The sequence below is a fragment of the Apium graveolens genome, chromosome 1 (genome assembly GCF_009905375.1).
Source record: "Apium graveolens cultivar Ventura chromosome 1, ASM990537v1, whole genome shotgun sequence".
Lineage (NCBI taxonomy): Eukaryota > Viridiplantae > Streptophyta > Magnoliopsida > Apiales > Apiaceae > Apium > Apium graveolens.
In genome coordinates, this window is record NC_133647.1 from 138288151 (window position 1) to 138302262 (window position 14112).

At 35.8% G+C, this 14112-nt stretch overlaps 1 protein-coding gene across 1 annotated transcript; it reads left to right on the forward strand.

Annotated features, from left to right (window-relative positions):
• Positions 1-3959: 3959 nt before the first annotated feature.
• On the forward strand, positions 3960-4550 carry LOC141707247 (NAC domain-containing protein 41-like). The gene is made up of 2 exons (XM_074510297.1): positions 3960-4084; positions 4130-4550. Exons 1-2 carry the CDS (start codon positions 3960-3962, stop codon positions 4548-4550), a joined length of 546 nt encoding a protein of 181 aa, XP_074366398.1.
• Positions 4551-14112: the final 9562 nt, after the last annotated feature.

Below are 14112 nucleotides of genomic sequence, written 5' to 3' on the forward strand. Positions count from 1 at the left end.
GTAAAGGCTATTTATAATTACGAAAAATTAGTATCCCGTTGGATCATTCCGGATATAAAATAGTACGTTTATTTATAAAAACAGATCCAAACGGTACCGGTTTTCGGGATAATTATCCAAATCAGTACAATTTGTACTGCGGTCTTGGTCTCAGCGCCTGGTTACACGTATTACGAGGTGATAATTGTAATAGTTTAATAAAAAGATCCCATTTATCGAATATACGAGTTTTATTGATTTACCGAAATGAATAATGTATCAAAAATATTGTGCCGGGACCCGCGTAGGACAAACCGTACGCCGGATCGAAAAAGTTGAAACATGGAAAATGCTCGGAATATTGCAATTAGGTTAGGAAGGAGTTCTCGGAAGAGTTTTGGGTTATAAAAACGTAAAAACGGGTGACGTCGACTGGTTCCTGATTGTATAAAATAGTTTATAAATACTCTGAAAAAGAATTTATAAAATCCATATATTTCCTATAAAATCATAAATCAACATAAAAATAAATAAGAAGATATGACAATTATCTATATTTTATTTTGGACATATAAAAATTAAAATACTCAATTGATATTATTTTTAAACATCCAAATACATATATCACTTAATAATTAATTCACAGAATAAATATTGAACATGCATAATATTTATTTATTAGCAAAAATAATTACACGATCTATCCCATATATTACATATGACATAAATGGTATTGTGGAGAATACGATAGTTGAGTTTCGTGATGTAACTTTCTTTGAGGAAGTGTTCCCTATGAAGACTGGTATACCTTTGGGTAATACTGAGGACGATCCCACTCGCACATCGAGTTGTATTCCTGATCATGCGGAAATGATAACAAATGTGGGGACGAATCCTGGTAGGTTCTCTACTACTAACGAAGTAGAGGAACCTAAAAGGAGTAAACGTGCAAAGGTAGTCAAGGACTTTGGAAGTGATTTTATCACTTATAATGTCGAGGATGAGCCTTTGATTTTCCGTTAAGCCATGGATTTTTCGGAGTCAAGGCATTGGAAAGGCGTTATAAAGAGTGAAATTGACTCAGTTGTTTCTAACCATACATGGGAGTTAGTTTATCTCCCTCCTGGGTGTTCTACTATTAGATGTTAATGGATCTTCAAGAAGAAGCTAAACCTTGATGGCTCAATAGATAAATACAAGGCTAGGCTAGTTGCTAAGGGCTTTAGGAAAGGGGAATATATTGAATATTTTGATACGTACTCTCCTGTTGTCCGAATGAAGATAATTAAAATGCCTGTTGCATTGGCTTCCGTACATGGTCCTATCATCCATCAAATGGATGTAAAGACAACTTTTCTTCATGGTGACCTTGAAGAAGAGATTTATATGAATCAAACCGAGGGATTTGCTGCTTCTAATAATGAGAGGAAAGCCTTAAACAAGCACCTATAAACTAGCATAAAAATTTTGATGAAACGGTTTTAGACTTCGGGTTTTTAGTTAATGAAAGTGACAAGGTGTCTACTACAAGGTTAGATGTAATAATTGTGTAATTGTGTGCTTGTATGTAGATGATATATTGTTATTTGGAACCATTATTGAGATTATTAACGAGACAAAGAGTTTTTTGAAGAGGCAATTTGAAATGAAGGATATGGGTGAGGCTAGTGTCATTCTTGGGATCAAGTTGACTCAGTCAACTGATGGAAGAACATTGTCACAGTCTCATTATATAGAGAAATCTATACTTGAGAAGTACAGTTATTCAAATTATAGAATCTCTAGTACGCCATATGATTCAAAAGTTGCTATAGTCAGGAATAGTTCAGGAATTCCTGTATCTCAGTTAAGGTATTCTCAGATTATTGGGAGTTTGCAATATCTTGCTAATGTGACTAGACCAGATATTTCTTATTTCGTGTCAAAGTTAGGTAGATATACAAGTTGTCCAAACAACACTCGTTGGGAGGCACTGGATAGAGTTCATTGATATCTCAAGGGAACTATTTTTCTTGGCTTGCATTATCGGAGTTTTCCGGGGTACTCGAGGGGTACAGTGATGCAAGTTGGATAGCTAATAAATCTGGTTCCAATGGAGTCTCTGGATATGTGTTTACTGTTGCGGGTGGAGCAGTGTCCTGGAAGTCTTCTAGACAGACTTTGATTACTCGGTCTACTTTTGAGGCCGAATTGTGTGCATTGGATGCCACGAGGACAAAGGTTGAGTGGTTACATTGATTTATGTCCGCGTTACCACTAGTTAGCAAACCTCTTTCTGCTATTTTTGTTCATTGTGATAGTCGTACAACTATCTACAAGATCATAAGTGGGAAGTATAATGCTAAAACTAAGAGACACATCCAAGTTAGACTAAACTCTATAAGGGGTCATGTGTTTAATAGGATTATTGTTGTAGAGTTCATAGGAACTCAGTATAATATAGCTGATCTGTTGATCAAGGTGCTTGAGCATGCTGTAGTCCTTAAATCGAGGTTGGGGATGTGACTGATAACCCATAATGATTCATCTACAGCGGGAACCTAATACACCCGAGAGAAGATCCCTCAAAGTGTATTCAATGTGGTAATAACAAGTTGTAAGGGTGAATCAGTAGTGCGTCTATCATATATATATATATATAAAAATAATTATGTATCTGTGTCTATCCCCTATAAATCTTAAGAGGTACTTGAACTGCTAGTTAGCAAGAGTTTAAATAAACTATGATGGAAACAATTTTGGATCAGAATTTGATAAACTCTGATGGACCAAATACTGTATCAGGATTTATAAACTCTGAACGGGATTAAGTTGTAAGATTGGATGTTAGCAGTATATCTTTGGAGATGTCCAACTAAGCGAATGTAATTGTGAGGTCGCAATTAGAGAAAAGGGTTACTTCTTCGAGTATTCGTCGAACAGGATCGAGACATGACCATAACGCCTCAAATCATAATCTTTGACTTGTTGTCGTCTACGGAGCATGGTTACATAAACGGATAAAGATTCTAGATGAAATATTTTATCTATATCCGATAGCCATCGAAGCGGGGATTCAGGACAGTTTAAACCCTTGATATTCAAGGTGAATATTTTTTAGATAATCCCTTGAACAAAATTTCTCAATACGTCTATGTTCCAGAGTAGGGCCATGTAATCAGTAAATTTTTTTATCTCTGTTTCATATATAAGTATTTTGGTTGCTGATCATATAAAAATGGGGTATTTATAATATTTTTTCTTTGTTTGAAATATAATTCGAATAGTTACTATGAAAAGTAAAACCCGAAATCAGTTTGGAGTCGAAAATTTTCTTATTGAGATTCGGTTAAAAATTTCAAGTCGGGATTAAATATATACATGACACAAATGAAGTGTAAATGAGGTTCGATGAAAATAACATTTATACTCTCGTTAATGTTATCTAATTATCAATTAGGTTCGATAAATGGTGTTAATATTTAATTCATTTTTGTTTTACATCATTATTGAAAATATATCCCCTGTACTTTGAAGTTCGTTTATTTGAAATGTTCAAGTTATATAACACTACAAGGTGTGTACATTTACTTGTATTAGTAATTCATTAATATTTAGGAAACTATTATTGTTACCAAAATTCAATTAGCTCGTCAGGTCCAGATAGAGGTAGAAAAAAAAGCAGAAAAAAAGCAAGTAATAAATGTAACTAGTTATGTGCTTGCAAAATTTAGAGCAACAAACTTTTCCGGCAAAATCAGTACTTATATATACTGAGACAAATACCCCGATATAGAGCTTACAAAAAAATATTAGATACAGAGAGAGAGAGTTGTAACTTGATCAAGATTATTGATCAAGAAGAGTAACAAAAAAATCTCGAGAGAGAGAGAGAGTTGTAACTTGATCAAGATTATTGATTAAGAAGAGTATCAAAATATCTTATAGATAGATAGAGAGAGCGAGGGAGGGAGAGAGCGCGAGAGTTGCAAAAAGAAGACATGGCCGACATTGTGCCGATTGGTTACTATTTCAGGCCCACTGATGAAGATTTGGTGGTTGGGTATCTTAACCCCAGAAACAGGGGTGCAGCATTGCCCTCCAATGCGATTGAGTTTGTGAATGTGTATGGTTGAAATCCGTGGGAGCTCTTTCCTATCCATGACGGAAGGTGGGTACATGTAGATGAAAATAAGCTCGTTCGCTACGTTTTTACGACATTAGTTCGTATTAGTACAAGGGTGTCACGTCAAGCAGGCGATGGAGTTTGGAATACAGTAACAGGTGCAAGAACTGTTCTCGACAACGCTCAGCGTGTTGTTGGTTACAAAAGAACTTTCGTCTTTGAATTGAATAGCATCCAGCCTGATCCTAGCATTCCCCTTGGTCGCTGGACCATGATTGAATACGGAGAACAAGTTGGCGAGGTGAATGTTATTGGAGTTCTACAGGTTGATCGAACCCAGCATACAAAAACTAACATAAATGGTAAGTCCAAGGAAGTAGGTGACAACAGTGGAGGGTCTAAAGGTGGACCGAGCAAGCGTGGGGGTCATGAAGGCGGACCGAGCAAGCGCCTTAAGGTTTCTTGATTGCTTTTGATGTCTTACTGCTACTACAAAGGAGATAGGAGAAACCTTGATTAGTAGTTAATTTTGTGGTGAGTTCTTGGCTATGGTCATAAATGAAGACTATAGCTTCTGGGTTATGTTTAGATAATATAGTGTATTTTTGGCGTTCTAAATAGTTCATCTGTTTTAAGTCTAGACTTTTCAGAGTCGTTTGTATTCTTTGCATTCGGAGCTGTTTCTTAACGATTCAACAAGTGGGGAAAAGCCCCTTGTCGATTTGTTGTCGTGGTTGTATCTTGGGTATATGCAGGTGTCGGGTCTTGTTCAGATAGTTGATTGTTTTTAGTCTTGATTAATATGTAGAGTGTGGAGTCTGTAATAGCAAGGAGTTCAAACTAATGCAATTCTTTGGGATTTTCCTTTTACTTGTAAGTTGCATGGAATTAATGCTATCTGTTACTTTTTTAGTATGTTCTTGTTTGTTCATTTTTACCTTCATGTACACTGCCATCATTTGATGACTTGTGTTGTCTTTATTGCTAAGGGAAACACTGTAACCTTATTCTTCTATCTGTTTAAATTGTTAGAGGTTAAGTATAGAGATCCTTTAGGTAGTAATTATGAAATTTTTTGTACTAGTTACAATTTCTTGCGTTTTGTTTGTGTTCTGTTTCTTGATTAGTGAGTAAATAATAAGGGGGTGTATATGATCTTCATTGTTTGCCTTGACTGAATTGCCATGAGCTGCCCTGTTTACTAGGATGGACATGAGCTACCCTGTTTTTACCTTATATTCCTTAACAAAGCACCCTGCAGTACTTAGTGATCAGATAGTATGACCAGTAAAAACGTATATTCAGTACCAAGTGTTTGAATGTACTTAGTGATCAGATAGTATGGCCAGTAAAAACGTATATTCAGTACCAAGTGTTTGATTCAAACACTTATAATCAATGCATGTATGTATTGTTGGAAATAATAATAACTATTACAACAATAAAGACAATTATATATTGTATTTAACAAGGAAAGGCTAAGATAACAGTTAACGCAACAAAGCACACAGATAAATAATAAATAAATTAGTAACTGAAATACCGAAGACAGAACATAAATTGTACTCGTAATCATAGCATTAACAGAGCGATATAGTGACTGGAAAAGATGGTAGCCAACATATACAAAATACCAAGAAAAATTACAGTTGAATCGTCAGGTCTTATTCGAAGTCCTGACTGCTCTTGAAGAGATAATTGCCCCCACCTGCTGCGTTGGGATGTTTGCAATGTCTTCACAGGATAAAAAAACTCGGAGTTATATGTTTACAGCAGCAACAAGAACCTCCACCTCGACTAGCACCTAAGTCATCGGAAAAAAATAAAGCAGCTCGGACTTGTGTTTGGGAGAAGAGAGAATGCAGAGAAGAGAATGTAATTGTGTTGTGTGTGAAACCTCAGCTACTTAGTCCTCTATTTATAGTAGAGGCTAAGTGTAACTGACCACATTATTAATATAAGAATTAAACTGCACAATTAATAAAATAAATCAAAACTGATGAATTTTGAATTTCAATTACAATTGTAACAGTTTTACATTTATCACTCACATTATTATATCAGATTTAATATTTAATTTGAAATATTATTATCAGTTACAATGAATATATTATAGTCCAGGTTCAATGTATCAAATGAATTTGACTAAGCCCACTCACAAACTGACTTAGCCCAATTCAACAACCGAACCTAGCCCAACAATAATAACCAGGCTCAAAATGATAAATAAATTCTAATTAAAACGCAGGTCGCCTCGCCTACGCGAGACGCAGAGACATTCGCCCAAATCGCCCTTCGACCCGGCCCGGCCCGGTGCGGGGCGGGGCGGGGCGGTGGCAGCGCGCGTGTGTGTGCACGTGAAGCACATAACAACACCATGGACCATCATACACCTTAGTAGTTATATACTACCCATGTGTGTGATACCATATAAAGCCTATACCCCTATTAATTATTTTCAATGTGGGACAAAAATACACTCTCTTTTTCCAAGCTTCATGAAGCTAACTTCATGTCACATTTTCTATGGATTTCATTAAGCAAAATTCTTAAAAGCATATATGAAAGTTTAAGTTCACATATCATGGAACAACTTCCAACCAGTAGATTTTAGGATTATTATCAAGAACATAATAAAATTATGATCTAAAATCCAATTTTTTAACAATCCCCCACAAATCCATACAGAATTGCGATCAGGTCTTTCATCATGACTTGTTTTTCAGAGTAGGTACCCTTCCGAGTTTGAACCCTCCTAAGTCCTCTACTTCAATGGCTACCGGATTCAGATGGAATGTTTCACCTTGAATCTTAATCTGTTTAGTATAACCATGTTCCACAGACGACGATAAGTCAACGGCTATGGTGCCAATCTACGGCTTTGAGACATTAATGATCTTGACTCGATCCTGTTCGGCGAATGCTTCAAGGAATAACCCTTTCCTCTAATTGTGACCACACAATTATATTCGCTTAGCTGGGCATCTCCAGAGATATACTGCCTCTATCTCGTCAAATGACTTGACCCCATTCAGAGTTTCTAACACTCTTACTTTTCTAGCAGTGTCCGTACATTCTAGGTTTACAGGGGATAGACTCAGATACTGTAGTATCATCTATGTAGCAAAGGTACTACCAATTCATCCTTACAGCTTGTTATTACCACATTGAATACACTTCGAGAGATCTCCTCTCATGTGTATTGGGTTCCCACTGTTGATGAATTATGATGGGTTTACAGTCACATCCCCAACCTTGACTTGAGGACCACTACAGGTTCCAGTCCCTTAGTCAAAGGATCAGCTATATTATTCTAAGTTCCTATGAACTCTATAGCTATAATCCTATCAGACACTAAACCCCTTATAGACTTGAGTCTAACTTGGATGTGTCTCTTTGTTTTAGCATTATGCTTTTTACTGCTAATCTTGTCGATAGTTGTTCGACCACCATAGTGAATAACAATAGCAGGAAGCTGTCTGCTTACTACAGGTATTGCAGACATAAGTCCGTGTAACCATTCAGCTTCCATCCCTGTGGCATCAAGTGCACACAACTCAGCCTCAAATGTAGACCGAGTCACTATAGTCTGTCTGCTTGACTTTCAGGATATTGCTCCACCTGCCAAGGTGAACACATATCCAGTCACTCCATTGGAACCATACTTCTTAGCTATCCAACTTGCATCACTGTACCCTTCAAGAACACCAGGAAATATCCTGTAGTGTAAACTAAGGTACATTGTGCCTCTTAGATATATAAGTACTCTATCAAGAGCATCCCAATGAGTTCTGTTTGGACAGCTTGTATATCTAGCCAACTTAGACACAAAATATGAAATATCTGGTCTAGTACAGTTAGCTAGATACTATAAACTCCCAATAATCTGAGAATACCTCAACTGAGACACAGGAACTCCTGGAGTATTCTTCACAAGGGAAACTTTAGAATCATAAGGTGTACTAGCGATTCTACACCGTGAATAACCATATTTTTCAAGTATAGATTTCTCTATATAATGAGATTGAGTCAAGGTTATTCCCTCAGCTGACTGAATCAGTTTGATTCCAAGAATCACACTAGCCTCACCCATATCCTTCATTTCAAAGTGCCTTTTCAAGAATTCTTTTGTCTCGTTAATAATCTTAATATTGGTTCCAAACAGTAAGATGTCATCTACATATAGGCACAAGATAACACACTCACTACCTTTAACTTTAGTGTAGACACACTTGTCACTTTCATTAATCTTATAACTGAATGGCAATACAGTTTCATCAAACTTTTTATGCCAATCTCTGGGAGCTTGTTTCAAGTCGTAGATGGACTTGATTAACTTACATACTTTCCTTTCATTGCTAGATGCAATAAATCCCTCAGGTTGGTCCATATAAATCTCTTCTTCAAGTTCACCATGAAGAAAAGTGGTATTTACATCCATCTGATGAATGATAAGACCATGGATGGAAGCCAATGTGTTAGGTACCAATATGTTTGTAGAAGGGGGGGTTGAATACAAACTATACCGTTTAATCAAATTTAATGCGGAATAAAATATTGAAATAAAATTCAAGTTAAATAAAACTATTATTAAACTTGAAAGATGTTACAACAACGGTATCGATTACAAGGGATTAATCTCAAATTAATTATCACAAATCTAGAATAAATTCGACATGAAATTTTTCTATTTTTGCAATAAAAAGATCAAATATTAGAAGCAATTTGAGATTAAGTTCTAGGGATTTTGATCCGCTAGATAGTTACACAAGAACAAGAGAATGATTTCTAGTGGTTTAGATTTAACTATAAATGCTAGAAATTAATGTTCTTGAATTTAACAGTCGAAGATGAAAAGTTTCTGCTGCTCTGTTCTGTCTGTTCTTGAGTAGTTGAGTGTATTCAATATTTTTCTTTATTGTCTGCTGCTATTGACATTTATAATTCAATCACTAGAATTGAATTGTGCTGGCAAGACAATCGGTGAGACAATTGAATGAACTTGTATGACTTTCGGCAAGACTATTGAATGAACTGACAAGACTATCAAATTGAACTGGCAAGATAATTCTCCTCCCTGCTAGAACTTTCGGTGAGACAATTTGAAATGACCTAGCATGATAATCGGTATGACAGTCTGGATTGTCATGCCAGTTCAAGTTTAATTGTCTTATTGAATTAAAACTGATTTTAATTCAAATACACTTCTGAAAATCAATAATATTAATTCGAAATTAATTAATTAATTAATTCAATTAATCAATAAATTAATCTTTGCAGATATAATTTATTTTCTTAATTAAATTATATGACTTAATTAATTAATAGAGAATTAATACTACTCTTGAACTGCAACTATTCTTCTGAAAATCTTCTGAAGATTATGAATCAATTCCACCACTTCAATGTTGACACTCGATGTGCTATCTGGTTCATGAGTGACTAACTTCCGTGACGTTTCTTCATGACTTGACTTTGATAACTTGATTTTCTTTAGAATAAATCCCTGTAATTATCTGATACCCTGACAAGATCTCTATCACTTGATTAAATCCACTATCTTGATTTATATCACTGAGGCTTGATCAATTTCTTGAACTTCTTCCAGTGAATTAATTCCTCAAGTCTGTAGATGAATATTATTTCTGAATCCTTTGACAGATGTTACTTTGTGAGATCTCTTTGACGGTAGATCCACTATTTACTTGTTACATTCTTATTTGAGTTGAGTTAAATCTTCGAATAAACAAATAGGATATGATATATGCCTTTCAATATCCCCCTATTTGTTTGTTAGACAATAACAACAAATACCTAGAGGATAACCCAACTAACAAATAAGAAAAAGATGTAAACAGAAATGCAAAGTAAATAGCAGAAAAGTTCTGGAAAACATTTAACATTTTCCAGGTTCCAAATAGATGTTCCTCTGGACTGAACATATCTTCAAGTAGTTCCATCTTCTTTTATACAACCACATTTCCTGATGAGAAGCACATATCTCTGTTGCTTCTCCCCCTATAAGAATCAACTGCTTAAAGGAGATCACCTTGTGTTTACCACTTCTCCCGTACAATAGGATCCGTAGTTACAAACGACAATGGTGTGGTGTAGTGTACATATGCTTTACCTTTTTCTTTTTCTTTCCTCCCTCCTATTTCTCCCCCTTAGTTGAGGAATCCTCCAAACTATTACTTAAGCTTTTATCTCCCCCTTAGAGAAGGAATGTATGCCGTTGTCTGAAGGAGTTCTCATGTTTCACTTGGTTGGAAAAGAAATAACAAGTAGTTTCTCTTTCTTCCTCACTGTGACTGTGTGATTCTGTTTAGTGTACCTCACATGTGTTTCACTCTTCTCTCCACTCGTGTTTACACTCATTCTTACAAGTGTATCACTCCTCTCATAGCTCCAAAATTCAGCTGTACCTGCAAGGAAAATCACCTTAGCCATCCTTAAGGAGGTCACAGGTGGTGCAATGGGAGTTCACAAATCCCCATCCTTGTTAAACTCGTCAGATGAATCTGAGTCATAATCTACAAGTTGCTAGTTTCCCTTTTAGGGTTCCAGATTTGAACTCTGGGAAGGTAAACAATGATCCAACGAATTTAGCATAAAGATCAAAGTTCCCTTCTAATATCTGTGAAGACATTTCCTTGTGACTCATCAGGTAATATCTGAATCATTGTCAACAAGTTGTCGATCTGCGCCTATGTCATATCCACTATCCGCAGATACATTCAGGGGATTTAAGCCTGAGGAGGTAAACACTGACCACTGACATATGGTTATTGGATCAGTATCCTCTCCTAACACCTGTAAAGGCAATTGGTCCATTAAAGAACCTTGAACAATCGAATCTGACCTTAAAATGGTCAAAACTCTTGTTTCCTTCAACTCATCCTTTGTGTGTGTGACCTTTCCTTGTGCATCAATAATTGTTTATGTTTGAGGTGGTGAAACTACATCGGATGCCTTGGCCGACATGCAAATTTCAATAGACGCACCCTGTTGAGAGAATGAATCTAGTAACTATTTTTGTGCCATTTCAGCCATTACTACTCATCTTTGTAGGAGACAGAGCTGCTGGGTTGACTTCAGAACCTTTCTTATGTGGTGCACTAAGGCACTATCTCCCTCACGCTCATTCATACTTCATTTTAGTGGTAAGAGAGTGTTGGTTGGTTCTGTTTCTGTGTTTGTCTTTACAGTCTGAGATAGAAGTTGTGGGTTTTCAACCTCATGACTATCAATGAAAGAAGGCCATTGGAGGCTGAACCTGTATCACAGAACATATGGCAATAGAGATAAAATGTACTTAAGATCTATAATGAATGAAAATCATACATTTATTCTTTTGAGAGAAATGATGTACAATAGTGATTTCAAAAGATTTTAAAAAGAAATAAGAAATCACTAATGTAGAAAGAAGTTTGATTTTCTCCTAAAACTGTTCGAGTGCACAAGTCTGTTTTTATGCCTAAAAAGATAAATGATTTGATAAGACACAGACTGATGACCTAGCAGTATTAGGAAGAGAAAGAGAGATTTGTCTTTCAATATGAATGAGTTTTTGTTAAAGCATTGATCACTTAGGGTAAAGTCTAAGTAATTCTCATTCATGTCAAAAACTCCATATTCTATCTTAATAAAATTATAATCAACAACATTGTTTGTTGAAAAATAATATTAATAAGAATGACTATGCTGCTGATTTCAAATTATAGTGAATCTTTCAGATATAACAACTTATATAAATTTACTAGAACTTAAAATCTCACAACAATCTGCAATAAAATATTAACAATATATCATTGACCGATACTTGTCAAGTACTTTAGATACCAATAATTATGTTGCATATAATTTTAATATAATAAAAAAATATCAAAGAACTAAATACCAAATATCTATCAAAGAGATATCAGCATTCAATTTCATATATCATACAATTGTTAACTCCCAACAACTGTAATATCTCAACCGATATTTACAATTACAGAAAGTACAAATAAAAACTTATATTAATATAGAAAAAATACAGAAAATATTTACAAGTTCAATGATAACATTACCAGCTTGCAAACAGCCATATTCCTCAGTTAAACCTTTGTTGTTATCTCCAAAGGTAACCCCTGGGCCAGCTTTCTCAACCACATTTGATAGCAGGGCTCTATCTCCGGTCATATGTCTTGACGATCCACTTTCAAGAATCCACACTACCGGTTCCACCTGTTTAATGCCCTGCAACACAAATGGATTAGACCTTCTTCGGAACCCAAACTTGGTTGGGTCCGGCATACTTGTAGAATTGACATTTGTCAGGCAAAACAACATTCTTAACTTTAATGTTCTCAACTTTCTCAATGACTGGACATTTGACCTTGTAAACAGCCTTAATAAATATCTGTTTAGGCTTAGGTACAAATGTCTCCTTTCTAGCCTTAGGAGGACTAGCAGTCTTAGACTAATCATGCTTCCTATTATTCACATGCTGACGAGGAGTAGTCTTATCACTAGAAACATGCTTACCATTAAAATAAGCATACATCAAATTAAAAGCACAAGACATACAATTAGGAACACCACATACTTTATGAGAGGGATTAACAACAGGCAAATTATGCATGGTAGACATGATATTTTTGTTATCCAACTCATGTGTGTATGAGTTAGTCTCAATTGCTTTCACAACTTTGACTGGAACTTTCGACACACTTGGCTTGGAAACAACCTTCTCATTAGCACGATCTTCAGCACGTATTTCTTCTTGAATAATAAAGGAGGTCTCATCAAATGGTTCAGCAATTGATCCTTTATAGAGGTGTTTATCAACACCCTTAAGCACATGTGGTACTTTCCTACCTTTAGCATAAACATGAGGAGGGGAGTTTATGCCTACTTCTCCAATAGCGGCATTGTAATCAAAACCTATTCCAGATGTTTGATTAACAGCTTGCTTACTGTAGAACTCTTTAGCCTTCGAACAAAAATTAAAGTAAGCTTTAACCTTAGTCTCAAGACCGGTGATCTTGTCTTTGAAAATAGTTTCGAGTTATCTATAACAGTTAACTCTATTCTCTAGGAAAGATACTTGTTCTTTTAATTTGTCTTGATTAATGTGCACAAGTCTTAATTCATTGACCTCTTTCTCAAGGTCTTTGATCTGCTGACTTAACAGTTCATTATCACGACGAGCACTATCTAAGGAACCTCCTAGATGATAAACTAATTCAGCATCAGTAAATTTTACCTCTTTTCTTGACGATGAAGTATTTCCATCAATAGCCACAAGAGCAAGATTCCCAACTTCTTCATCTTCACTATCAATATCATCCCAGCTTCTTCCCTTTGCCAGATAAGCCCTTTCATATTTACTCTTCTGATTTGAATCATAATAGTTCTTCCTTACTTGCTTTGGCTTCCTACATTCTGTGGCAAAATGTCCCAACTCATTGCAGTTAAAGCATCGAATGGTGCTCCGATCAACCATCCATGTTTTGTATCCACCACTGCTGGTGTTAGAGGATGAAGATCCACCTTTCTGGAATCTGTTATAGTTGGACTTGTACTTGAACTTGGGATTTCTCTTGAATCTGACATTGAAGAATCTCTTGACAATCTGGGCCATTGACTCATCTTCCAATTGCTCCAGCTCTTCCAAGGAGTAAAAATCATCACCGGATTGATTTGGAGTAGGAGGATCATATTCTGCTACTAACACATTTTCATCAGCCTTGGAAGACTGTACCATTCTCTCTGACTGTTGAGATTGTTGTTGTTGTTGTTGACATTCAACTACTAGAGCAGTAGACGTGCTGACCACTCTACCTTTCCCGTAGACTTCCTTCTGCGGAATCTGCTCCAACTCATAGGTTTTTAACACACCATAGAGTCTATCCAAAGAAATCTCACTCAGATCTCTAGCTTCTCTTATGGCAGTGATTCTATTTTCAAGATGAGTTGGCAGTGTTAAAAAGGAACTTTTTGTTGATCTCCCTGATTGAATAATATTTTCCATTTATGTTCAG